Here is a 27,332-nt window from a genome sequence, read left to right as displayed (position 1 = left end):
TACCATTGGACGATGCACCATTTGTTGAACTCTAAGACTGAATGGAGCCTTGTGGAGATCTGTGTTAGAGGCAAACATTTAACAGACAAATCGACAAAATTGCCATTGGACACTGACAAGTTGACCCGACCCTGCAACCCGACATGGGCGGCACGGTGGCACAGTGGTTAGCACTGCTGCCTCACAGCGCCAGAGACCCGGGTTCAATTCCCGCCTCAGGCGACTGACTGTGTGGAGTTTGCACGTTCTCCCCGTGTCTGCGTGGGTTTCCTCCGGGTACTCCGGTTTCCTCCCACATCACAAAGATGTGCAGGGTCAGGTGAATTGGCTATACTAAATTGCCCGTAGTGTTAGGTAAGGGGTAAATGTAGGGGTATGGGTGGGTTTCGCTTCGGCTGGTCGGTGTGGACTTGTTGGGCCGAAGGGCCTGTTTCCACACTGTAATCTAATCTAATCTAATCTAAAATGAGATAGGGACCAGAGATGGTCAAAGTGAAATTACAGTGAATGTAGTGGGAGCATCAAAAAATGGCCTTTTAGGGACTGGGAGGGAGATTACTTAATTAATCTTCCCTTACAAATGTGATTTCTTTCAGAGTTTTGTTAGCGGGATCTCTGCCAGTGTCGGGGTCTCCAGTGTATTTGATGAGAGTGGGACAGGCACACATTGTGCAGATGGTCACTGGTTCCAAACTACGACCTGATCCTGACTGATTTTACACACACTGTTGATGCGGACCCTGTCATTCCCATAGGGGAACAACTACAGCACTGACCAATCTCTGACCCAGTATCAAACACAGATTGTCGCTAAAGTCTAACGCTGGGAATAATTACACACTTGAACATATGTTTATTATACAAACAACCTTATGTTTATTACAAATTGAATATAGCTTTATGTACAACTGAAGACAGATAATAATAAGAAATAATTAATAACTAACAGGTTTATTGTACAATCGAACAAATTGCAGAGCATGGAGTACAGGAGTTGGAATGCCTTGTTGCAGGTGTACAAGAGTTCTTTGAAGAAGTAACAAAGGGGATTGATGAGGACAGAGCAGTAGATGTGATCTATATGGACTTCAGTAAGGCTTTGACAAGGTTCCCCATGGGAGACTGATTAGCAAGGTTAGATCTCATGGAATACAGGAAGAACTAGCCATTCGGATACAGAACTGGCTCAAAGGTAGAAGACAGAGAGTGGTGGAGGAGAGTTGTTTTTCAGACTGGAGGCCTGTGACCAGTGGAGTGCCACAAGGATCCTCTACTTTTTGTCATTTACATAAATGATTTGGATGTGAGCATAAGAGGTACAGTTAGTAAGCTTGCAAATGACACCAAAATTGAAGATGCAGTGGACAGCGAAGAGGGTTACCTCAGATTACAACAGGATCTGGACCAGATGGCCTAATGGGCTGAGAAGTGGCAGATTGAATTTAATTCAGACAAATGCGAGGTGCTACATTTTGGGAAAGCAAATCTTAGCAGGACTTATATACTTAATGGTAAGGTCCCAGGGAGTGTTGCTGAACAAGGAGACCTTGGAGTGCAGGTTCATAGCTCCTTGAAAGTGGAGTCGCAGGTAGATAGGATAGTGAAGGCAGTGTTTGGTATGCTTTCCTTTATTGGTCAGAGTATTGACTATAGGAGTTGGGAAGTCATGTTGCAGCTGTGCAGGACATTGATTAGGCCACTGTTGGAATATTGCATGCAATTCTAGTCTCCTTCCTATTGGAAAGATGTTGTGAAACTTGAGAGGATTAAGAAAAGATTTACAAGGATGTTGCCTGGGTTGGAGGATTTGAGCTATAGGGAGAGACTGAACAGGCTCGGGCTGTTTTCCTTGGAGCGTCGGAGGCTGAGGAGTGACCTTATAGAGGTTAACAAAATTACGAGGGGCATGGATAGGGTAAATAGGCAAAGTCTTTTCCCTGGGGTCGGGGAGTCCAGAACTAGAGGTCATAGATTTAGGATGAGAGGGGAAAGATATAAAAGAGACCTAAGGGGCAACTATATCACGCAGAGGGTGGTACGTGTATGGAATGAGCTGCCAGAGGAAGTGGTGGAGGATAGTACAATTGCAACATTTAAGAGACATTTGGATAAGTATATGAATAGGAAGGGTTTGGAGGGATATGGGCCGGGTGCTGGCAGGTGGGACTAGATTGGGTTGGGATATCTGCTCGGCATGGACGGGTTGGACTGAAGGGTCTGTTTCCATGCTGTACACCTCTATGATTCTATGGCATGAGTGAGGTCCCATTTGGAATACTGTACACAGTTCTAGTTGCTCTACTATAGAAAGTAACTATTAAACTAGAAAGAGGGCAGAAAGGATTTACTAGGATGTTACCTGGACTGGAAGGTTTGAGCTACAAGAAGAAATGAGATAGGATGGGACATTTTTCCCTGGAGTTTAGGAGATTCAGGGGTGACCTTATACAGAACTATAAAATCATGAGAGGCGTAGATAAGGTAGGTAGCCAGCAGCTTTTCCCCAAGGGAGTCTAAAACTCTAGGGCATATGTTTAAGGTGAGAGGAGAGAGATACAAAAGGGCATAGAAAGGCAGTTTTCTTCACACTGAGGATGGTGAGTGTCTGGAATGGGCTGCCAGAGGTGGTGGAAGTGAGTACAATTTTATCATTTAAGAAACATTTAGACAGGTGTATGGATGGGTTAGATATGGGGGTACATGGACCAAACACAGGCAAAAGGGACTAGTTTAACGGTGAAAACTGGAAAGCATAGGCTCGCTGGCCGAAAGGCCTGTTTCTATGATGGCGATCTCTCGGACTCGTTTATAAAGTTTCACAATCACAGCTCCATCTCCCTGTGCTCAACGGTGAATATCACCCACACACCGACACTCACCAGCTGCTACTGAAAGTTTCTATTGAATACTCCACATCGTTCCCATTCTATTTCGGAATTCCAGGAATTGTTTTACTTGAGCCAATGTAATATCTCGTGTGTTTCACTTGATGGAGGTGAGAGATTTATACCTCTCAGTAATATCAAGTCCAAATAGTTGGCAATTTCTTGATCCTTTGATCACACAAATACTCGGACACCAGCCCTGCATTCTCTCAGTGATCGGAGCTGCTTCTTTCCATCTAAACTGAACTGATTCCTCCATAGTCTAAGAAAGAAATTAATGATTAATAACCAACCAATTAATAAAGTTAAAATAACAGAATCATTCATAATTTTCCAATTGAAACACACATTTTGAAATCAAACTGTGAGCAGCTACACAGTAACAAATGGGTGTAAGTGGTGGGGGAAAGAGAATCTATGAGCTGCTGCACAGACAGACAGTGCTGTAAGAAACTAAGGTGTTGGTATTTGGGGAATGATGTAAATTGAGGATGTAGTTGGAGGGGGAAATTTCATTGTACTTGTAATGCAGTGACCTACAGTACAAATGCCAGCAACTGGCTGAATTTTATCTCAAATAATTAAACCATCTGGAATTGAAAGTTAGTTTCATAGTCACCATTTTCATAGAATCTAATCAGTGATTGCTGTAAATACACATCTGCTTCACTCATGTCCATCACCAAAGGGAATCTGGGAATCTTACCTGGTCTGGCCCAGAGGTATTTTCAGAAGACATTAAATACTGATATACAATGTGTGGTTAAAGATGTATGCTTCAGATATGAATATGAAATGAAAATGGGATGGATATCTGGTTTCAACTTTGGCACTGAAGCTTACAACACACGTAATTAACATGGTAATGACTCCTTCCTAATGACTGGTATCAAGACAGATATGGGCAAGGATTTTTATTTTGCTGATTTTACATCACTTCACACTGAAATGTTGATTGCACTTTGAACACCATCTCAAAGAAGTGCTTCAAATGGCAAGGACGGAGAATAGATTCCGACTGGGGAGCATCAGATTCTCAGTAGCAACACAAGGGACCAAATTCGTTAATTCGTGAGGACACTGTCAACCAGACTAGACCTGAAACTCGCATAAAGGGAACCAATAAGAGATAACAACTTGTTTCAACTTAATGAGATGGGAATCGCGGAGGCCGTGGGGCTCAGCAGGAGAAAGAGCATCCACCAGAGGGCGGTAGTGAGACGTGACTGAGGAAAATTCTGGGAGTTGAATCACGAGAACAGGGAAGGAGATTGCTGAATATTCAGTGTCAAAGAACAGCTGGATTAACTCCTGGAAAGGGAGGGTGAACAGCAGTGTGTGTGATTCAGATGGGAACTAACAATCAACAACTTTAAGGCAGAGCAAAGAGTGTCTTTCAGCAAGGTGATGGTCCTCCAGGAGCAGTTGATGTTTGTCTCGTTGTGCATCCCGGAGAACAGACTCTATAGCACAGAGTCTTGTGTCGTGGAACTGCTCAGGATGAACCTTGACAAAGGCCACTGCATCTTTCTCCACACTTCCTTTGCAAAGACAAATTCCAGAAGAAGATGTGTGACAGTCTCTCTCCCCCCCCACAACCCCTTAGAGAGTAGCATACTGAGGCAAAGAGAGTCTGGGTTCGAGAGAGGCAGAGAGAGAGAGAGAGACAGACAGACAGAGAGACAGAAAAAGAGAAAAACAAAAGAGAGAAGAGGATTCAACGACAGGAGCAGGGCTGTCTAGTTGCCTACATGCAGTGCCTTGGTGAGACCATACCTGAAGTCATGTGTATAGTTTTTGTCCCTTATCTAAGGAAGGACATTCATGCATAGAAGGAATACAACAAAGGTTTTCAAGACTGGCTCGTGGGATAGCAGGACTGATGAATGAAGAGAGACTGGATCAGTTAGGACTATTTTCACTGTAGGTTAGAATAATATGGGGCACCTTTTAGAAACCTACCAAAATTCTAACAGGAAAGGTCAGGGTAAACACAGGAAGGATGTCCCCAAGGTCCAGAACCAAGGGTCAATGTCTAAGGATCTGGGGTAGGCTATTTCGAGCTGAGCTGAGGATAAATTTCTTCACGCAGGTTGAGGTGAGTCTGTGAAATTCCCTGTCAGAGAGAGTGCTTGTTGGCTAAAACACTGAATGGTTGGAAAGAAAAAGTTAAGTATTGTTCTCAAAAAGAACAGAAATTTCTGGTGAAACTCAGCAGGTTTACAGAGAGAGAAACACAGAGTCAGCTGTGAAGAAGGATCACTGGACTCGAAACATTAACTTTACTTTCTCTTCACAGATGCTGTCAGACCCGTTGAGTTTCTTCAGCAATTTTGGCTTTTGTTTCAGGTTTCTACTATCTGTATTTCTTTGCTTTAGTACGTCATGTTGTGGCTGTGCAGGCCATTGCTTTGGCCACTTTTGAAATGCTGCATGCAGCTCTGGGCTTCTTGCTATAGGAAGGATGTTGTGAAAGTTGAAATGGTTCAGAAAGGATTTACAAGGATGTTGTTGGGGTTGGAGGGTTTGATCTAGAGGGAGAGGCTGAATAGGCTGGGGCTGTTACCCTTGAAGCGTGGGAGGCTGAGGGGTGACCTTATTGAGGTTTATAAAACAATGAGGGGCATGGGTAGGGCAAATAGACAAGATGTTTTCCCCAGGGTTAGGGGATACCAAAACTAGGGGGCATAGGGTTAAGTTGAGGGGGCAAGATTTAAAAGGGTCCTAAGGGGCAACTTTTTCACACAGAGAGATGGTATGAGATTGGAGTGAGCTGCCAGAGGAAGTGATGGAGGCTGGTACAATTACAGCATATAAAAGGCATCTGGATGGGTTTATGAATTTTTAAAAGAATTTGTGCAATGAAAGGGGAATGGTCACTTCTGCCAGCTCAGCTTTTCTCTGGTTTGATTTGGTTTTTGGACGTCTGGCTATTCACTGAAAGCAGGCAGGTAGTGTTTTGAGGCTGCTGATCCAAGAAACAGTTACGTGAAGCAGGTTCGTGCTGATCCTCTCTGTCTGACATCTCTCTCCTGTAAGACCCTGTGTTTGATGCTACCTTTTGCGCCACGAGGTGTTTATGGGGATTGTTGCAAGTATAGGGAACAACAGGTAAAGTCTGTTTGGTTTTTGGATAGGTGAGGTTATTTAGTGGGTGGCACAGTGGTTAGCACTGCTGCCTCACAGCGCCTGAGACCCGGGTTCAATTCCGGCCTCAGGCGAGTGACTGACTGTGTGGAGTTTGCACATTTTCCCCTTGTCTGCGTGGGTTTCCTCTGGGTGCTCCGGTTTCCTCCCACAATCCAAAAGATGTGCAGGTCAGGTGAATTGGCCATGCTAAATTGCCCGTAGTGTTAGGTAAGGGGGTAAATGTAGGGGTATGGGTGGGATGCGCTTCGGCGGGTCGGTGTGGACTTGTTGGGCCGAAGGGCCTGTTTCCACACTGTAATCTAATCTGTAATCTAATCTAATTCTGCATTCGGTTCTCTTTTGCTTCTATTTCATTGACTAATCTTGTAAATAAATTTGATTTTGTTTAAAATGAAGTGGTTTGACCAATGGCACCTCTCCTGGAATATCCACTTCACACCTTCTTAAAACAACGAGCAATGTTAGGGTCTGGGCTACTTTCTTGAAATGTTTTGAGGGGGTCTGGTCTGGTCCATAACAAGTCAGAGACATGTACAGCACAGAAACAGATCCTTTAGTTCAACTCATCCATGCTGACCAGATATCCGAACCTAATCCAAAAATCATTCAACACCAGGTTATAGTCCAACAGGTTTAATTGGAAGCACTAGCTTTCGGAGCACTGCTCCTTCATCAGGTGTTGTCCGGAACAGTGCTCCGAAAACTAGTGCTCCCAATTAAACCTGTTGGACTACAACATAGCATTGAGTGATTTTTAACTCTGTATACCCCAGTCCAACACTGGCAGCTCCACATCCTAACCTAATCTAGTTCCATTTGCCAGCGCTTGTCCCATTTCCTTCCTATTCTTGTGCCCACCCAGATGCCTTTTAAACATCATAATTGTACCAGCCTCCACCATTTCTCTGGCAGCTCATTCCATACACGCACCACCCTCTGCATGAAGAGGTTGCCCCTGAGGTCCCTTTTCAATGTTTCCCCTCTCACCCTAAACCTACGCCCTCTAGTTCTGGACTCCCCCATCCTAGAGAAAGAACTTGTCTATTTACCCTAACCATGGGACTCATTATTTTATAAACCTCTATAAGGTCACCCCTCAACCTCCGACGCTCCAGAGAAAACAGAGTTTATTCAGCCTCTCCGTACAGCTCAAAGCCTCCAACACTGACAACTTTGTAAATCTTTTCTGAACCCTTCCAAGTTTCACAACATCCTCCCTCTAGGAGAGAGAGCAGAATTGCACAGAATATTCCAAAAGTGGCCTAACCAATGTCATGTACAGCTTCAAAATGACCTCCCAACTCCTATACTCAGTCCTCTGACTAATAAAGGAAAGCATACCAAATGCCTTCTTTACTATCCTATCTACCTGTGACTCCACTTGCAAGGAACTATGAACCTGCACTTCAAGGTCTCTTTGTTCAGCACAGTCCCCAGGACCTTCCCATTAAGTGTATAAGTCATGCCTGATTTGCCTTTCCAAAATGTAGCACCTCACATTTATCTAAATTAAACTCCATCTGAACTAGATTAATTTGGGGTGTCTGTTCGACTTGGACAGTTAGACAAAAGAGCCTGTTTCTGTGCTGAACATCTCTATAACGCCAGGCAGATAAAGTTCTTAAGGGTTAAAGGGGTCAAAGATATCAGGGAGAAAACAGGAACAGGGTTCAAGTTGGATAATCATCCATGGTATATATAATGATAGATCAGGGTCTATGGGCTGAATGGCCTGCTGCTGCTCTGATTTTCTATGTTCTGGTGAATTAATATGTTAAGCATCCCTGAAGACCTTGCTGTGGACATGACTTAAGGAAATTATTGTTTACAATACAATGAAAATGTTTAATGTTTTAACATATGCACTCACTGAATCAGCTCCAAATTCTTGCAGTTGATGATGAAGTTTCTCATTTTCGGAATGCAATCATCTGTGAATTTATTTCCATCCAGGTATAGCATTGACAATGATTCGCTCTGACTAAATGCCATCCTCAGGTCTTCAATGCAAGCAAATGTCAGATTGTTATCCTGCAAACTAAAGATTGATAATTACAAATCAGTTTTTGTTTTAAAAAGGTCAGGTTCGTAGGAGAGTAGTCTGACACAGAACAAACGACCAAGAGGCGAGTCTGCTAGAATATGAGCATTTTATTCCCCGCAGCGTCGCCACAACCAGGTCTCATACTTACAACGGGTCTGGCTTATACTCACTCTACATGTTACCGGAACTGGGAGCCGTCAGTTCTCGTAGAGCGGTTGCCAACAACCCACGCTCGGCGGTTAAACGTAACCCCGGAGCAGACTCCCGGGTCTGGCTTATACTCACTCTACATGTTACCGGAACTGGGAGCCGTCAGTTCTCGTAGAGCGGTTGCCAACAACCCACGCTCGGCGGTTAAACGTAACCCCGGAGCAGACTCAACCGAACTGGAGACTTTTCCAGCTGATATACTCTTTTCCAGATATAAACATTCATGTGAACAGCAGAGCAAGGCTAAAAACACATTCCATTCTGGTCACATACAGATAAGAAGGTTCACACGGGACTAAGCAACACCTTAGATTCACACATGTATTGGGACATAATTTTAACTCTTTCACCACATTCCACTGCTTGGCCCAATACATGTGTTACATTATGCTTAATTCAGTTCAATTCGTATTCACACGGTCAACACCTTAGATTCACACATGTATTGGGACATAATTTTAACTCTTTCACCACAGTTTTCAATACAGCTCGAAAAGATAAAAGAAATTCCACTGAGAAGGAAAAGCAATAATTGGATCAGCATAACAAAGTGAGAAAGCTTTTGAGCCATCAGCCTCCTTTTCATTTTATTTGACTCAGTAATGACGAACTAATAATCAATTAACTTTAATGCTTTTAGTCTTTAACACTATTATTCCTTATTTGAAAGACATTATTCTTAATTTTGAAAAGAATATGCGTACCTACAACCTCACAGAATCAAACAGGGTACAGTGCAGGAGGAGGTGATTCGAGGCTCCGAATGAGCAATTCACTTCCTGCCACTCTGTACCCCGTATCCCTGTGCACTGGGCCTTCCCAGACCAAAGTTTAATTCCTTTTTGAACACTTCAGTTGAACCGGCCTCTGCCATGATGTCAGTCAGGCACAACATTCCAACCTTAACCAGTCACTGTGCAGAAAAGATTATCTCACATTGTTCTTGCTTCTTTTGGCAATTTCTTGAATTTTTGTGCTTATATTCTTGATCATTTCATGGCAGTGAACAGTTTATTGTTACCGACTCTTTCCACTGTCATTATCATTTTTAATACTTCATTCAAATTACATCACAGCTTCCTTTCCTTAATGGAGATGGATCCAATGTTTGCAATCTATCTTCAGACCTTATGTTCAGGATCCATGAAATCCTTTTCATGAGACATTTCTTCCTTTCTCCGATGCCCTGCATCTCTCCTCAAGCATTGTAACAACGTGGGATGTAAATACATCAGCTTAGACCAAATTGTATTAATTGAACAAAAAAATTAACTTTTTTACTTTCGTCTCTGAATCTTAAAAACTCTTTTTGTTGAGAATCTGAAAATTGTGCTTCTCTAGTTGGAAGAAGTGTGGTTTGAACTGGCTCCTGAATGAATGGCTTAACTGTACCTTTAAAATAATGCTCTTTCCTTGATCTTTTTGTTAACGATCCTGTTCCATCATTCAGCATTTTAAACATCTCCATTGGTTACCATGTGACCATAATTTCCACAAAAAGATTCTGATTCAATTTCTCCCTAATATCTTCCTGTTGAAATTTGATTGCAGTCTAATATATACTTGTTGTGCAGAACAGAACAGAATACTCCAGGTGCAGTCTAGCAAGATCGAAGAATGTGGTGCTGGAAAAGCATAGCCGGTCAGGCAGCATCCGAGGAGCAGGAAAATCGACATTTCGAACATAAACCCTTCATCAGGAGTCCTAATGAAGGGTTTATGTTCAAAGCATCGCTTCTCCCGCTCTTCGGATGCTGCCTGACTGGCTGTGCTTTTCCAGCACCACACTCTTGACTCTGATCTCCAGCATCTGCAGTCCTCACCTTCCCCTATATATTCAACAGTGGTCATGCCAAAGATACAGCAAATTCCCGACTTGCCACAAATCATTGCACATAAAATTTGGGGTTAATGTTGGGAAGAATACCTACTCCAATCGCTTTGTTTTGCATTCCGAATGCGCCAATGATGCAGACAAAATGTTGACTCCTGTATCTCCAATGTTATTGTCATTCAGCCTAACAGCCAAGAAAAAAAACAATCAAGGAATGGGAAATCTCTCCGATTAACATAACATAAACCTCACCTTACAGAAACTCCATCCAATTGTTTCTCATTGACACACTGAGGCATGGGCAGATAGAACAGTGTTGTGCAGTATTAGAAAACAGATTGAAATCTTGCATAACTATTCTCACTGAATTAGTTGGTGACCAGTGAACACATATTTCAAACAATAGATTAATTGTTTGGTGAAAAATGAGAGGTGTACAGTTCTTATCATATATTTTACTCAGTAAATTGCTGTTACTCATTCACTGACTGAAAGGCTATTGACAGTACAACCCAGCACAACTCTGAAAAGAGGAATTTGATATATACCTGAAGGAGAAAACATGTGATAGCTTTGAGGGAAGAGGAGGGGAATAGGATGAAGTGTGTAGGCCATTTAAGGAGCCAGTGCAGACATAATTGGCCAGATGGCCTTATTATTCACTACCCATTTTATGACCTGGAAATAGAATATATAATTTAACCCAAAACTGGACACATGGGATTCAGGGAGAGCTTGCCAATTGGATACAAAATTGGCTTATCAGCAGGAGACAATGCGGAGGGTTGTTTTTCAGACTTGGAGGCCTGTCACCACTGATGTTCCACGGGGATCTTTCTGGCTTGTGTTTTGTTTGTCACATATAGAAACGATTTGGATGAAAATACAGAAGGCATGGTTAGTAAGTTTGCAAATGATATCAAAATTGGTGGCAAGAAGAAGATTTTCTAAGGGATTTTGACAAAATGGGTCAATGGGTTGAGAAATGGCAGATGGAGTTCAATCTAGATAAATGCATTTTGATACAACAAACTTGGGGAGAGGTTAATCAGTTAATGGGAGGGCTTTGGGCAGTGTTGTACAACAGAGGGAGCTAAGGATTCAGGTACATAATTCTTTAAAGTTTGCATTGGTGAGGCCTCTTCTGGAATACTGTGTCCAGTTATAGTCACTTAGGTAAAAGAAGAATATTGTTAAGGTGGAGGAGGTTCAGAAAAGGTTTACCGGGAAGCTTTGATCTGGAAAGTTTGAGTTATAAGGAGAGGCTGGATAGACTGGGATTTTTTCCCACTGGAGCATAAGAGGTTGAGAGGTGACCTCAGAGGGTTATAAAATCATCAGTGGTATAAAAAGGCTTAATGGTAGGTGTCTTTTCCCGAGGATGGGGGATTTCAAGACTAGGGGCACATTTTTAAGGTGAGAGGACACAGAGTTAAAAAAGTCACAAGAAGAAATTATTTTAAACTCAGAGGGTAGTTCCTGAGGAAGTGTTTGATATGGGTGCAATTAGTGGCAGATGGAGTTCAATTCAGATAAATGCGAGTTGCTGCATTTTGGGAAAGCAAATCTTAGCAGGACTTATATACTTAATGGTAAGGTCCTAGAGAATGTTGCTGAACAAAGAGACCTTGGAGTGCAGGTTCATAGCTCCTTGAAAATGGAGTCACAGGTAGATAGGATAGTAAAGAAGGCGTTTGGTATGCTTTCCTTTATTGGTCAGAGTATTGAGTACAGGAGTTGGGAGAGTCATGTTGCAGCTGTACCAGACATTGGTTCGGCCACTGTTGGAATAGTGTGTGCAATTCTGGTCTCCTTCCTATTGGAAAGATGTTGTGAAACTTGAAAGGGTTCAGAAAAGATTTACAAAGATGTTGGCAGGGCTGGAGGATTTGAGCTATATGGAGAAGCTGAACAGGCTGGGGCTGTTTTCCCTGGAGCATCGGAGGCTGTGGGGTGACCTTATAGAGGTTTACAAAATTATGAGGGGCATGGATAGGATAAATAGATAAAGTCTTTTCCCTGGGGTTGAGTAGTCCAGAACTAGAGGGCATAGGTTTAGGGTGAGAGGGGAAAGATATAAAAGAGACCTAAGGGGCAACTTTTTCACACAGAAGGTGGTACGTGTATGGAATGAGCTGCCAGAGAATGTGGTGGAGGCTGGTACAATTGCAACATTTAAGAGGCATTTGGATGGGTATATGAATAGGAAGGGTTTGGAGGGATATGGGCTGGGTGCTGGCAGGTGGGACTAGGTTGGGTTGGGATATCTGGTTGGCGTGGACAGGTTGGACCGAAGGGTCTGTTTCCATGCTGTACATCTCTATGACTCTAAAAGATATTTCGATAAATACATGAGAAGGAAAGGTTCGGAGGGATATGGGCCTGGAGCAGGCAGGTGGGACTAGTTTAGTTGGGATTACGTTCAGCATGGACTGGTTGGACCAAAGGGTCTGTTTCCATGTTATTTGACTCTATGACAAGTTGAACGCAAGACAAAAAATTGATTGTCTTATATTCAATTTTTAAAACATTTGTGCAATTATATTCCATTGAACTCATCCATATGTAATCCAGCAAAGAGTAAAAGCAATGGTTAATTGTGAGGCATTATTGCCCTGCTTGGATAACACAACAAAGAAAAAGACTTATACACATCAATCAATCAATAAATTCCTGCTTCTCTGATGCATTTAACAATACACAAGCCATGTTTTCAGTTTCAAGCAGAATGGATAATAGTTCATCCCAACAGTCATGTAAAATATGTGGTGATGAGCTGCCCAATCTCCCTGCTGCTGAGGTGAATGGTGAATTTGGTGCTACCACAAAGGGCAGATCATGCCTCCTGTAAATCACAGACTGTTGAACCTCTATTTCAAACCCACCCTGACCTCACCCGTAACAGTTTCAGATACATGAATGGCAGCCTTGCTGTGTTAGCAACGTATTCTGCATTGAACTAGGTACAGCATTCACTTACGATTTATCTAGTGAATGGTTGGGTCAAATACAATATCAGATTAGCTTTGGTTTGTAAAAACAAACTACAAAGGATGATATTCATCTCTGCAATGGCACACAATTGGTGACAGCGGTTGGTTCAACAGTTTGATTTGCCACCTGATCTCCATTGCTATTCTCTGTCAGTGAACTGTGTTCAGTCACACACCAGGTCTGTTCATTTAATTGAGGGCCTCTTAGGATTAGTGTTCAAACCTTCGCCAACTTTTCGTTTAATTTATTATTTTATCAATTTTGATTTGTAGCTGTGAACTGCAATGAGCTGGAAATGATCTTTGGATTGTGAACAGCAACTTGTGTTTCAACAAAACAAACAAACAAGCTGCTGTTTGTTCGCGAGGTGGGGCCTCACAGTTAATGGCAGGTTAGCTCTTGATCAATAGGATCCTGTAGATGTTTCAGCACAGTGGGAGAGCAGCACATTGAACTAGATAAGAAATGTTTGGGAATTAATCAGGCCAGTACCTGGGAATTGTTGTGTACAAGCCTGGGATAGAACATAAAATCAAAAGAACTGTGGATACTGGACATAAGAAACAAAAACAAAAATTGAGGGAAAAGCGCAGCAGGTCTGGCAGCATCTACGGATAGACATATTTCGGTCCAATGAGCTTTCCTCAGAACAGCAATTTCCATTTGTTTTTGGGAGAGAACGAGATGGTCAAACATAGGCCATAGATCACGGTTTAAGTTGGTTTTTGGGACTGTGCTTTTGAGAGAATGAACTTAGCTATTGACGTTACAGCATGAAGATTTAAATGCTACCTGCCTAACCTTCCACTTTATTTCAGAATTTCAGTCCTCAGAGTGAATTCAAAGGTGGCACAGATCGATATCTTCAGAAAATTAACAAAGAAACTATTAAATAAACATTGAGAGTAAGATATGAAAACCACTTAATCTGGCCAGTTTTGTTACTTTATTTTAATTATCCCTTCACTGTGTTTATTTGTCTGTCTGTCTGTCTTTTGTGTGAATTGCCCTGAAAACAAGGTTATTGGTTTCAAACTTTGTTGTTTAAGTTTGCTCTGTTAAAGTTCCTATATTGGTAATAAATTGCTTTTTTGTTGCTGTTTCAGTTATTAACCTACCGTCTTGGTTTCATTATCAACAGAGACTGCGATTGGTTATAAAGTCTGGTTAGGAATTGTTGAAGTTAAAATCTTTGAAGGTTTTAATTTTACTCTGTTGTGAACACTGAGGTACGATGATTTGGCTCGGTTCTTTGTTTCCTTGTCATAGCACTAGTTAAAGACTCTGCCAGACTCCTTGTGGCTTTGAATGTCTCACAGTGTAAGATCAACCAAGTTAGCCTGGTGCTTTTTTTTTGTTATAGTTAGAGCACTCAGTATCAAGGTCAATGCAGTAGTAGTGTTAAAAATAAATAAAAAGCATGGAAAACTCCTTGACTCTCAGAAAAAAAATGAATAGTAATTGTGATTCAGCTACTTTCGTGACAAGTGGCTCAACAGTTAGCACTGTTTCCTGACAGCACCAGGGATCTGGGTTTGATTCCATCCCTGGGTGACTGTTTGTTTGTGTGGAGTTTGCACATTCGCCCAGTGTCTGCATGGGTTGCCTCTGGGTACTCCGGTTTCCTCCCACAGTCAACTATGTGCAGGTTAGATGGACTGATCATGTTAAATTGCCCATAGTTTCTAGGGATGTGCAGACTAGATGGGTTGTAGAGTCATAGAGATGTACAGCAAGGAAACAGACCCTTTGGTCCAACTCGTCCATGCCGACCAGATATCCTTAATTAATCTAATCATATTTGCCAGCATTTGGCCCATATCCCTCTAAATGATTCCTATTCATAAACCCTCCAGATGCCTTTTAAATGTTGTAATTGCACCAGCCTCCACACTTCCTCTGGCAGCTTATTCCATACCCACACCATCCTTTGTGTGAAGAAGTTGCCCCTTAAGTACCTTTTAAATCTTTCCCCTCTCACTCCCAGATCCCAAAGAAAAGACCTTGCCTATTTACCCTAAACATGTTCCTCATGACTTTATAAACTCTATATATAAGGTCACCCTCAGCCTTCAATGCTCCAAGGAAAACAGTCCCAGTCCATTCAGCCTCTCCCTATAGGTCAAACGCTCCAACCCTGGCAACATCCTTCTAGATCTTTTCTGTAGCCTTTCATGTCCCTTTGAAATGCAGGGATAGGGGAGGGGTCTGGATGGGATGCACTTCAGAGGGTTGATGCAGACTAGATGGTCCAAATGACCGTTTTCTACTCTGTAGAGATTCTATGATCCTATGAAATTCATATCAGGTGGAATTTACAAGAGAAAAATCGATGGGTCGTTGCAGACATGTTATCTAATTTCACCCGAATCAATACATACCTTAGAACTTTGCACTTGTGGATTGCAGGGGCCAATCGTTTGATCCCCTCCTCCTGAATATAACATTTCTCCAAATTCAACTCCATCACTGATTCACAAAGTTGTACAACATGGGACATTACAAAACAGTCCATTGGGTTCAATCTTAGTGCATTCTTTGGATTGGAGTCCCCAAAGTTCAAACGCTCCACAGATCCAATGGTTTTCTGAACTAAAGCTCTATTCTGAGACTCCGACAAATAATGGAATATGTTCAGCAGTTTCCGCTTTCCAGTGACTCTGTCCATGTTTTTGATTTCTGCCTGAACATTGGCCTGCAGCCAGTCTATCACCTGACAGGTCGTGTGATGAGACAGCGGACCCAGGAATGGTTCCAGATTTCGGGATGAAGTGGGTGTTGAAAGACCAACTAAAAATCGAATAAAAATCTCAAACCGACCATCATCCTTCTTAAAAGCACAGTGAAGCATTTCCACCACGTTCTGATGCTTTGGACTCAAATACTGAGCCAGGGCGGCCAAGAATTCCTGGATGGTAAGGTGGAGAAATGTGTACACAATGTTTTTAGCTGTGTCATCCCTTTCCAAGATCTCCATCATGAATCCTGAAATGAATTTGCTGGACTCCAGATGGTGCTGAATGAAGTGATTCTCATTAAAAACAACTCTCCTTTTCGAAACTCCCTGGTAAGCCAACTCCCCGAGTCGCTGTAAAACCATCCGCTGGTCCTCAACATCTCGCTTGTGGTTGTCCAAGAGATTGGAAAGGTAGATGGAGAAAAGTTGAGTGATGGTTTTGGGAAGAGGTTGCTTGCACTTCAGCTGTGTAAAGAGTGGGCCAAAGGTTGAGCAAATGATCCAGCAATATGAAGGGTTGTAGCACATGGTGTACAGGATCTCATTCTCCTCGATGTGTTTGAAGACATTGGTAGCAAGTTGCTCACTGCCAAAAAACTTTCTGAAAAATTCTTTTCTTTCATCAGCAAGAAAGCCCAGGATCTCAGCCCAAAGGTTGACATTGGCCTTTTCCAATGAGTCAAGGGCAGTCGGCCGGCTGGTAACCAGCACAGAACAACCTCTGAGCAGCTGTTGCTGTACCAGGGAGTACACCATTTCAAAAACTTCACATCTGCAGTCAGGCGCAACACAGTGATTCGCAGAGACATCACCAGCCACACGGCCAGTGAAATCAATCTGGTGTTTGTACTCATCTAATCCATCAAAAACCAAGAGAAGATATTCAGGTTTCATCCAGATATCTTCAATTATCTTTTCTAAATAAGGGTACTGATCCAATACAATTTCAGTCAGAGAAATGGCTCTGTTGATGGCATTAAGATTTCGAAATGTGAAATGTAGAACAAATTGGAACTGAGGATAGATGTTTCCTGCTGCCCATTCATGGACTATCCTCTGCACCATTGTTGTCTTACCAATGCCAGCCACTCCGCTAACCACCGTGGAGCCAGACAGGCTGGAGTGGCCAAAACTGCTCCTGAATAATTGATCAATCCGGATTTTTTCAAGTTCGCTGGTGACGTACTTCCGCTGCCATTCTTCATGTTCCCTGCCTCTGGAAAGGAGCTCATGTTCCACTAGTCTCCGTTCACGCAGAGTGGAAATAATGATAAGCTCTGTATATCGATCAGTGAGGGAAACGGTCGTTATTTTGCTGTCTCCTTTGATGGTGTGTTTGAACACATGTTCGGTTTGGTGTAGGAGGTGTTGCTTGTGTTGATCTTGTATACCTTTCATGACAATGATCAAAATTATGTTGGCATTGTTCTTATTTGTTAATTAACTACATTAAAACAATTAACGAGAAGCTAGGAGGAGTTTCCAAATTTTACTACGCTGTGCTAGAAATTAATCTTATCGAATAAATATTGAATTAAATTAAATATAAATCAGGGAGAATCAGACGGATTATAGTAGATTTTACATTATAACAGACAAGCCCCTCCACTCTATCGTCATCTCCATTTGAGGAGAATTTAACATTGGAACATGTGAGAAGCCAAATATTATCACGTTGTTCACTTATTATTACTTACTGTATTCATTTTTGTTTTGTCTGTTGTCCCCAGTGGAGATAGTATCAGAGTGTTTATAAGATTGATGTCTGCTTCAATCTCAGACAATTTATACCTAATTAGATTAGATTACTTACAGTGTGGAAACAGGCCCTTCGGCCCAACAAGTCCACACCGACCCGCCGAAGCGAAACCCACCCATACCCCTACATTTACCCTTTACCTAACACTACGGGCAATTTAGCATGGCCAATTCACCTGACCCTGCACATCTTTGGACTGTGGGAGGAAACCGGAGCACCCGGAGGAAACCCACGCAGACACGGGGAGAATGTGCAAACTCCACACAGTCAGTCGCCTGAGTCGGGAATTAAACCCGGGTCTCTGGCGCTGTGAGACAGCAGTGCTAACCACTGTGCCACCGTGCCGCCCACTGTGCCACCTAATGTAAACATATGGCCCACTGGCTGAATAGGGACTGTGTATAATACTCACTTTTTCAATGCTTAATATTGAGAACAGGATGACAAACCAGTGATACAATTAAATGTGCTATGTGAACCATAATTATAAAATAACACTGTCGATGTATAAGGATCACATTGGGATCTTCCACCAATTTTATCAATTCATTGTCCATTTCAGTGCGAAAACTGAAGCCTCTCATTGTACAGTCTAAGATTGTATGTGAATGGACTCCCTATCTATTCTGAATGTTCATGTGAATCTACCTATATCCAGCTTGACCCCATATTTGATTTCATGTTTTAACAAGTCCGAGACATAGACAAAGCAAAACTTATCTCGATATGAGCCTAAATATGTTTCCAAGTCAACTAATTGCCTGGCCAGACAATTGAGTACAGTCTTTGACACAGCCACTCTACGTCAGTAAGATTTCAGTCCAAAGATGTGCAGGTCAGGTGAATTGGCCATGCTAAATTGCCCGTAATGTTAGGTAAAAGGGGTAAATGTAGGGGTATGGGTGGGTTGCGCTTCGGCGGGATGGTGTGTACTTGTTGGGCCGAAGGGCCTGTTTCCACACTGTAAGTAATCTAATCTAATCTAATCTAATTTCAGCAAATATGGGCTCTTCACAAATCCAATGTTTCAGCACTGTGTGTAGAAATGTGTTTCTGGGATATATGACTTATTGAAAAACAATTCTTTATCTTGTCCTGGTTGATCAATTAGGTCAAGCTAATATCATTGTAGCCCTATTTGTGCCTTCATTCAATGCCCAAACAACATGTGTGCAATCTGATACATGTTGAACTCTAGTACATATGCAGTCGGTAGAAATATGACACTTGGATGTTTAAAGATTCTGTTTCTATACGTGACCCATATCCTCACCTTCTTTAGGTCAATGTGCGTTTCAAGTCATTGCCCAGGGTGGAGCCGACATATGAATCAAGACCTTCTTCAACCAGTACATACATATCAGTTCAGTCTATCCACACTATGGGACCACACTCTAACTTCTGTATTCATCAGATCTGACTTCATCAGTAACTAGTCTGGAACCAATTGTGATCCGATAAATGACATCATCTTTACTCAGTCTGTCATGTATTTGATTTAAGCTTTAACTAGGTCTGGAGCTCTATGTGACTCCAGCCCAATACAGACTTTGTAGACTCCGAGACTCTGGCGATATTGAGGTTTACATTTGCATAAAGGCACCCGACGGCCTTGTATTGACAGTAAAAGCAAGACTTTTTTTCAGACCCTGATGTGACTGAAGGGAAAAGAAATAATGGCCTGACAAAGTTCCAGGGAAGATTTTGAAACCAACTGACTTGCAAAACTGAATGTGACTTTGTGGTTCAGCATCTAAAACTGGAAGGTTGGGCTCAGTCTGCTCCAGAGCAGCTGGAAAAATCAAAATGAGCATTCAGCAATTTCCAACAAAGCTCAATATCATACATGTGTCATATAATTTGTGGCAGATGGAACACTGTCCATGCCCAAGTTCCAGTTCATTTGCTTTGTGTTGTAACTTGGATTGCATTTTATAGAAACAGTTCATGGTAATAATTTGGAGAGTTTGTTTCCTTTCAGTGATGAAATGTGAGACACAAATAAAATGTTAGAACTTAATTAATGCGGTACGTTTTTATGATTAACGATTACTTTTATTTTGATTTACCTTTGAGGTGATCTGATAGCTCTCCTTCCATCTCTCCGATGTGTGCATTATAAAGCAAGTCAAAACCTGGGAAAGATGTTTCATTTCATTAGTAGTGTGTGGCAGCCTCACCCATTAAAGAGGCAACCATGTTTGATTGCTAGAAATACTTGGACTGTACAATACCTCTGCTCTGAATTTCTTTCAGAATGAGTTTCAGTTTTGGCTTTGATTCTTGCATTTTCACCAATGTTTCCCAAAATATTCGTTCTCTGCAGCTATTGGTTTTGATCACTGTGTTCAGAAGATGTTTTGTTGCTTCCTTTCTCTGTTGATGCTCTGAAAGATTACGGATATACTGGAATATAAAGAGAAGAACAGGTAAAATAGAAAGGGAAATGGGAAAAGGGAAACAATAGATGAAGGAACGGAATGGAAGAATGAATTGATGGAGGAAATGAGGGAAAAAGAAAGATGGGAAAGAAACAAACAAAGGAAGAACAATGGAATAAACCAGAAAGAAACAAGAAAAAAAAGAAATAGAAAGGAAAACAATGAAAGAGAGAAAATGATAAACAGCAGTGTCATAATTGTGAAAAGCTGTTACATTAATGATGTTCGATTGGTGAAGAATATTCATCTCAGCACACTGATGAGACCTTGCCTCTACTTGTGAAGAAGAACTATGAGGGAGACATTAGTAGTAGGCAAAAACAAGGGCTGCAGATGCTGGAAACCAGATTCTAGATTAGAGTGGTGCTGGAAAAGCACAGCAGTTCAGGCAGCATCCGAGAAGCAGGAAAATCGATGTTTTGGGCAAAAGCCCTTCATCAGGAATTGAGGAATCTATTGGATATGACATGAAACTTGCAGTTAACAAGTCATGTGATAAACAAAACTGGACTCTACAATATTGGAAGTGGAAGTTTTGGGGTTTGGGTTTGAGTCCATTACTGAGCTGAAAATGTGTTGCTGGAACAGCGCAGCAGGTCAGGCAGCATCCAGGGAACAACAGAATTGACGTTTCGGGCATAAGCCCTTCTTCAGGAATCCATAACAGGAATCCTGTTTGAATCCATAACACTTGAACTATGAAGCGAACATGAGATCCATGTTGTCACTTTAACAGTTTGTTGTGCATTGCCTTTGATGCAAGAACCACAACACCTTCAATGAATTCCTACATTAAAAGTGGACTAGTTTCACTGCTATATCCAAAAAAACAAAAAGGAAATCCAAAACAATAGATTAGAAATTTTGTAGGAGACATTGAAAAGTTTGTAATTGCCAGGATTTTATTGCAGTAAGAATTGAAAGGATATCAACGGTCATTATGGTATTTGGGGCAATTTGGGTAACTAGTTCTGTTAACATCATGAAACTCCAATAATTTAAGTCATAAATATTCTTCAGCTCACCAACAGACACAATATTAACATCACTGCAACTGCATGAAGTGTTGCCTTTTCAACATGTGTGCTTACAAAGAACAAAGAGAATTTACAGTCCAGGAACAGGCCCATCAGCCCTCCAAGCCTAAGCCGATCCAAATGTACTGTCTAAATCTGTCGCGCAATTCCTAGCATCTGTATCCCTCTGCTCCCCACCTACTCATGCATCTGTCTAGATGCATCTTAAATAAATCTACTGTGCCTGCCTCTACCACCTCTGCTGGCAACGAGCTCCAGACACCCACCATCCTCTGTGTGAAGTACTTGCCACGTGTATCCCCCTTAACCCTTCCACCTCTCACCTTGAAAACATGACCTCTTGTTATTGAATCCTTCACCTTGGGTAAAAGCTTATCTCTATCCACCCTGTCTATATACTTTATGATTTTTTTAAACCTCAATCAGGCCCCCCCCCTCAATCTCCTTTTTTCTAATGAAAGTAAACCTAACCTACTCAATCTCCCTTCATAGCTAGCACCTTTCAGACCAGACAACACCCTCATAAACTTTCTCTGCAACCTCTCCAAAGTGTCCACATCCTTTTGATAATGTGGCAACCAGAACTGTACACAGTATTCTAAATGTGGCCGAACCAATGTCTTGTACAATTTTAACATGACTTGCCAGCTCTTATATTCAATACCCCGTCCAATGAAGGCAAGCATACTGTATGTCTTCTTGACCACTCTATCCACCTGTGCAGCAACCTTCAGGGTACAATGGACCTGCATTCCCAGATCTCTCTGCTCATCAACTTTTCCCAAGGCTCTTCCATTCATTGTATAATTCACTCTTGAATTAGTCTCACCTAAATGCATCACCTCACATTCGTCTGGATTGAAAACCATCTGCCACTTTTCCGCCCAACTCTCCAGTCTATCTATACCCTCCTGTATTCTCTCACAGTCCCTTATGCTTTCTGCTACTCCACCAATCTTTGTGTCATCTGCAAACTTGCTGATCGTACCAACAGTGCCCTCTTCCAGATCATTTATGTATATCACGAACAACAGTGCCCCCAACACTGACCCCTGTGGACCACCACTGTCACCTTTCTCCATTTCGAGAAACTCCCTTCAACTACTACTCTCTGTCTCCTGTTGCTCAACCAGTTCTTTATCCACCTAGCTAGAACACCTTGCACACCATGTGACTTCACTTTCTCCACAAGTCTACAATGGGGAATCTTATCAACTGCCTTACTAAAGTCCATGCATACGACATCAACAGTCCTTCCTTCATCTATCAACTTGGCCACTTCCTCGAAGAACTCTAATAAGTTGGTAAGGCACGATCTCCCCGCACAAAACCATGTTGTCTATCACTGATAAGCACATTATTTTCCAAATATAAATAGATCCTATCCCTCAGTACCTTCTCCAGCAACTTTCCCACCACCGACGCCAGGCTCACTGGTCTGTAGTTACCCACAATATCCCTACTACCCTTCTTGTAAAGGGGGACAACATGAGCAACCTTCCAGTCCGGCACCTCACCTGTATTTAAGGATGCTACAAAGATATTTGTCAGACCCCAGCTATTTCCTCTCCCCCCTCCCTCAGCAACCTGGGATAGATCCCATCTGGTCCTGGGGATTTGTCCACCTTACTAACCTCTAGCCTACCCAACACATCCTCCCTACTTGTGTCAAAGTGATCCACTCCACCAAGGATATGCAAGTCCTGGGCCTCCTCCACCAACAAATCCTAACCACCTGATATCTAGAGGAAGAATGTCTCATCTTCTGCCTTGGGACCCCCCAACCACCCAGAATCAATATGGGTTTCACCATTTTCCTCATTTCCCCTTCCCCCACCTTCTCCAGATCCAACCTTCCAACTCAGCACTGCAATCTTGAACTGTCCTACCTGTCCATTTACCTCCCACCAATCTGCTCCACCCTCCTCTCCAACCCATCACTTTCACCTACCTATTGCATTCCCAGTTACCTCCCCCCCCCCGCCCAGCCCAATCCTATCTCTCAGTCCCCTTGGGCCACCCTCCCATTCCTGATGAAGAGCTTGTGCCCGAAACGTCGACTCTCCTGCACCTCGGATGCTGCCTGACCTGCTGTGCTTTTCCAGCACCAGAGATTCTGATCTCCAGCATCTGCAGATGGAAATGTGTTGCTGGAGAATTCCTGAAGAAGGGCTAATGCCCGAAACGTCGATTCTCCTGTTCCCTAGATGCTGCCTGACCTGCTGCGCTTCTCCAGCAACACATTTCCATCTCTGATCTCCAGCATCTGCAGACCTCATTTTCTCTTCCAGCATCTGCAGTCTCACTTTCTCATACTTAAAAGTAATTTGGGCGATTTTTCTTTTTCAATTTCTTTCTGGTTAGTGCAGACATGCTGCACTGAATTGCTTTATTCTGTATCTTTATATTCCTATCGTATCAAACCCACAACCCTGATATTCAATCTACAAACAATCTGGACTTGGAAATATTCTACCTTTCATTCACTGCAGCTGTTTAGTAATCCTGAATCCCAATCCTATCGAGAATTCAGCTAGATCACATCAAATCGAGTGCAATGCTTCATGAAAGTATGTCATTCCCAACTTGGCAAGAACAATTAATGACGCAATGCAAATGCTCACCGAGCCACTGGGGAGGAAACTTAATGAAATGATAAATTTGCATGTTATTATATTTTACTTCGATGTCATAATCATTATCTGACTTAGCTTGATGGTTCATGTTTCTAAGGAAGCCTTTCTTTCACCAAGGAATAATTTGTTTTTGGAATCATGAAATGTTTCCTTCACAGCTCTGGTCTTAATTTGTAAACATTTTCCCGAAGGTTTTTTTTTACTGTGGAATAGCAGGCATGATATACTTTTATAAATGTATGTCATTTGTCCAAACATGAAAGGCTCTTCCCTTCAATATGAATTGATAAATTTTCAAGCTGTGGTCATTCTTGGTGACAGGCATATTCACTATGGCAAACTGTTTACTGTATTCATTACATGTAACTTGTTTTTGTTTTGTTTAAAAATATTTTGTAGTTGTAAGAAACCATTTTGAATGAACTCTGCATGTTAATTTCAAGTCACATTTACCAGTTTGTTTTGTACGTTTTACAATCTGACACATGAGCACGTGGAAAATCTATATTATGATTTGACTAGAGCCCAATTACCTTCACCTAAAAAGTAGACACAGTGAGTTCAAGGAACTTAGTCAGTGAAAAAAGCTGAATAATTCTCCAGCAACAAACAGCAACAGATTTTACTTAATTATATTTATGACAGTGGGCCAGAATTTATGCACCGTTTATATTCAACATCCAGAATTAACAAGAGGGAAATATGGGAATAGACTTTGATAGAGCACACTACGGAACATATTGATTAGCAAAAGTAATTAGAACAGTGACCAGAGATTTCTCAGCTAAACGCACCGGACATGAATAACATGGAACACTACCAAGTCAAGAAAACTTCACAAGGGGTTGTAATTCCTCACTTTCAATGATCTGGACAGGTTACTTCTTCAAGAGTCCCTCAACATTACCTGCCTCAGTGACATGAGTGGCACCTTACTGGTACTTGAACTTGAACTTGATAAGGTGACCTGTTTAAAACTTGACAACATATTTCTTATTTTTTTTAGATTCCCTACAGGCCCTTCGAAGAGTAACCTACCCAGACCCATTTCCCTCTGACTAATGCACTTAACCTATGGACAATGTAACATGCTCTCTGCTAGGATCTTGTTGCTTGCAGAGCACACACAAGCTATTCTTCCCAGTGAAATATTCATCATGGCATTTCTTCCATTTCGCTAAAACTGATCTGGTATCCTGACATTCTCTGACATGTGGTTTTCATCATCACATGATTTCATCCATAACTACTAAGCCACCTCACTAATTTCTATTTTGCTCTGAGTTCGTTATCAGTCCTTCAAGTAAACAACTTTTCATTATTTATTTTTCTTTGAAAAAAATATTGTTTCACTATTTTCTATTTTCTGGTGCATTTTTATTTTTGTACCCCTGACCCTTACTTTTATTGTTTTTCATATCATTAATGAGATGCACAACTTGTTACTTTTCCTTAAATTTCCAAAGGTTCCTTCAATTACATGCCCACTTCAATCATTTTACTGATTAATAATAGAATTTTTCCATTATTCTATCATATAACTTACAGCGTAATTTCCATTGCTCAATGAACCAGTTGCTGTTAATGTCAGGGCAATGCTCTCCACCAAGTCTAATATTGCATCCTCCAATCTCTCACAGTAGAATCGGGTAATCAGGGTTAACTCCCTGTCGCTGTAACTATTCAGTAATTGACTAATTCCTTTTCCATCATCGTCTGTCAGAAGAAAGTGAACAAAACATGCAATTAAAAAATCTGATGTAAAAAGTTAAAGAAATATCACACCGAAAACCTTCTATTTTCAACCATTGATTCAAAATATTAATTTGCAATAAATAATTGTGCGATTTTACTTGCAGACTCTTCCTGTCTCTATGTAGCAATTTCACAAAGATTAATGGTCTCTTTCTCCTCCTACATGACAGAGTCAAAAACCTAAATTGTTTCAGTTCTCATTAGTTATTTCTAATCACTCTACCAGTAGATATTACACATTTAGGGTAGCAGGCTGAACTTGAACACACTTAAGAATTCTAACCTTGCATCATTGCTGTGTTTTATTAGCATATGTTTCTACCCAGAAGTGTTATCACACAAAAATGAGTTCTTTCCCACTGCAACTTCTTTTGTTGTTTTTTTTGTATAACGAGCAGCCACCACCAGTAAAAACTCATGTGTATCCAATTGATGATTTACAAGCGCAGCCTTTTTTTGGCAATACAATACCAAATATAAACATGGCAGGGGACATAGTAGGAAGAGAGGGAAGGGATAAAATTGAAATGGAGTTAAACGGGAAATAAAGCACTGTATGCCTCTGTGGTGTTCCATCCCTCTAAAAGCATTGAGATGGACATTCTGCGCCCCATCTCCAAGGACACCCGGGCTTGAATGGAACCACAGAAGGACAGATAGTTACCTCCCTCCACAGCCACACTGCCAAGACCTGTTTACAACCAGCCTGACCATCCAATTGATGTTACGAGCTGGTTCAGTAAACTGAATTCTGTGTTTCCATGTAGCAGGATCGTGGGCCTAGATGATCTCTCCTGCTGCCACAGATCATGTATGAGGGGATAAAACAACTGTTTTTGTTCATAGGTGGTCTGCCCAGTGGCCAAGCACCAAATACCATTCATCTGCAAGTTGTGCTCAGGCTATCCAGTCTCCTGAGATGCCTGCCATGCTGTTTACCATTCTGATAGCCACAGTCACTTCTCAGCCTTTCCTAAAATTGTAACATTCTATTCTGGAGTGTCTGATACTCATCAGGGAATATTGCCAGTAACACAGCTGATCTTTGAACTTTACCTTTTCCATTTCTTCCTTCCATTGAAGTACATTGTATTTGTCCCACATTTACTCCGTCCGTCATTTGTTCACAAGCTAAACAAAAGAATATGTACCATTGTTAGATTGATCAAAATGCTGGCGGAATTTTGTTGCTGCTGCTATTCAACAAATGTAAGCAAACTACATTCTAATAACAGCAAAATGATCGTGTTGATATCAAAATGCAATGACACTAAAAATATTTAACTGTATTGATTAGGATGAAGAGTCATCTAGACTCGGAACGTGAGCTTGTTCTCCCTCTGTGAATGCTATCTGACCCGCTGTGATCTCCAGCATTTGTTGTTTTCAGTTCCGATTCCAGCATCTGCAGTCATTTGTTCCCGCACCTTGATTAAGATCTCAGTGTGTTACCTTCTGGTTATATGATTGTCGTAGAGATCGACAGCACAGAAGAAGGTGATTCCGATTTATCCCCTTTTTCACACCTCTCCCTCAGTGACAGGTTGAGCAGATTAATATTTAACCGACACTGTCAACACCCAGCACAGTCAAGGCTTCCTGTGACCCGGCATGAAACGGTCTCACTCAGTGGGAGCTTCCACATCAATCCCGAAGGAGCGGGCTCGGGTTTGAGGACACACCTTGAGGGGCTGAGGCAGCGGAAGGAGCTTCCGGGGCCAGACCTGGAGGGCAGTGACGTCACAATGCCAGACAGAAGGGCTGCTGATTGGTCAGTAACGGTCAGGTGACTCACTGTTCTTACCTGAAACCTCCATTCACCTTTCCCTCCCCATCAGGTTTAGGGGCAA

The 27,332-nt window shown here is 41.9% G+C and overlaps 1 protein-coding gene across 1 annotated transcript; it reads right to left on the bottom strand.

Annotated features, from left to right (window-relative positions):
* Positions 1 to 858: 858 nt before the first annotated feature.
* On the bottom strand, positions 859 to 27,065 carry LOC148136132 (NACHT, LRR and PYD domains-containing protein 3-like). Its single transcript, XM_087983957.1, has 9 exons — positions 26,935 to 27,065; positions 26,539 to 26,613; positions 25,274 to 25,443; positions 19,848 to 20,019; positions 19,683 to 19,748; positions 15,499 to 17,245; positions 10,221 to 10,307; positions 7,906 to 8,073; positions 859 to 3,147 (listed from the first exon to the last, which is right to left on the bottom strand). The coding sequence occupies exons 2-9, from the start codon at positions 26,600 to 26,602 to the stop codon at positions 3,060 to 3,062; spliced, it is 2,562 nt and encodes an 853-aa protein (XP_087840083.1). The 5' UTR covers positions 26,603 to 26,613; positions 26,935 to 27,065; the 3' UTR covers positions 859 to 3,059.
* Positions 27,066 to 27,332: the final 267 nt, after the last annotated feature.

The sequence above is a fragment of the Chiloscyllium plagiosum genome, unplaced genomic scaffold, assembly GCF_037043375.1.
Source record: "Chiloscyllium plagiosum isolate Xiang-an unplaced genomic scaffold, Cpla_swu_hap1 HiC_scaffold_47, whole genome shotgun sequence".
NCBI classification, from domain to species: Eukaryota; Metazoa; Chordata; class Chondrichthyes; order Orectolobiformes; family Hemiscylliidae; genus Chiloscyllium; species Chiloscyllium plagiosum.
This window is presented reverse-complemented; position numbering and strand designations above follow the sequence as displayed.

Coding starts and splice junctions, on each gene's coding strand:
- LOC148136132 (XM_087983957.1), bottom strand. CDS start 26,602: ATGACGGACGGAGTAAATGTGGGACAAATACAATGTACTTCAATGGAA. Junction 8,074..10,220: donor TGCAAAACAAAGCGATTGGA/GTAGGTATTCTT, acceptor ATCAATCTTTAG/TTTGCAGGATAACAATCTGA. Junction 3,148..7,905: donor AAGAATTTGGAGCTGATTCA/GTGAGTGCATAT, acceptor TTTCTTTCTTAG/ACTATGGAGGAATCAGTTCA.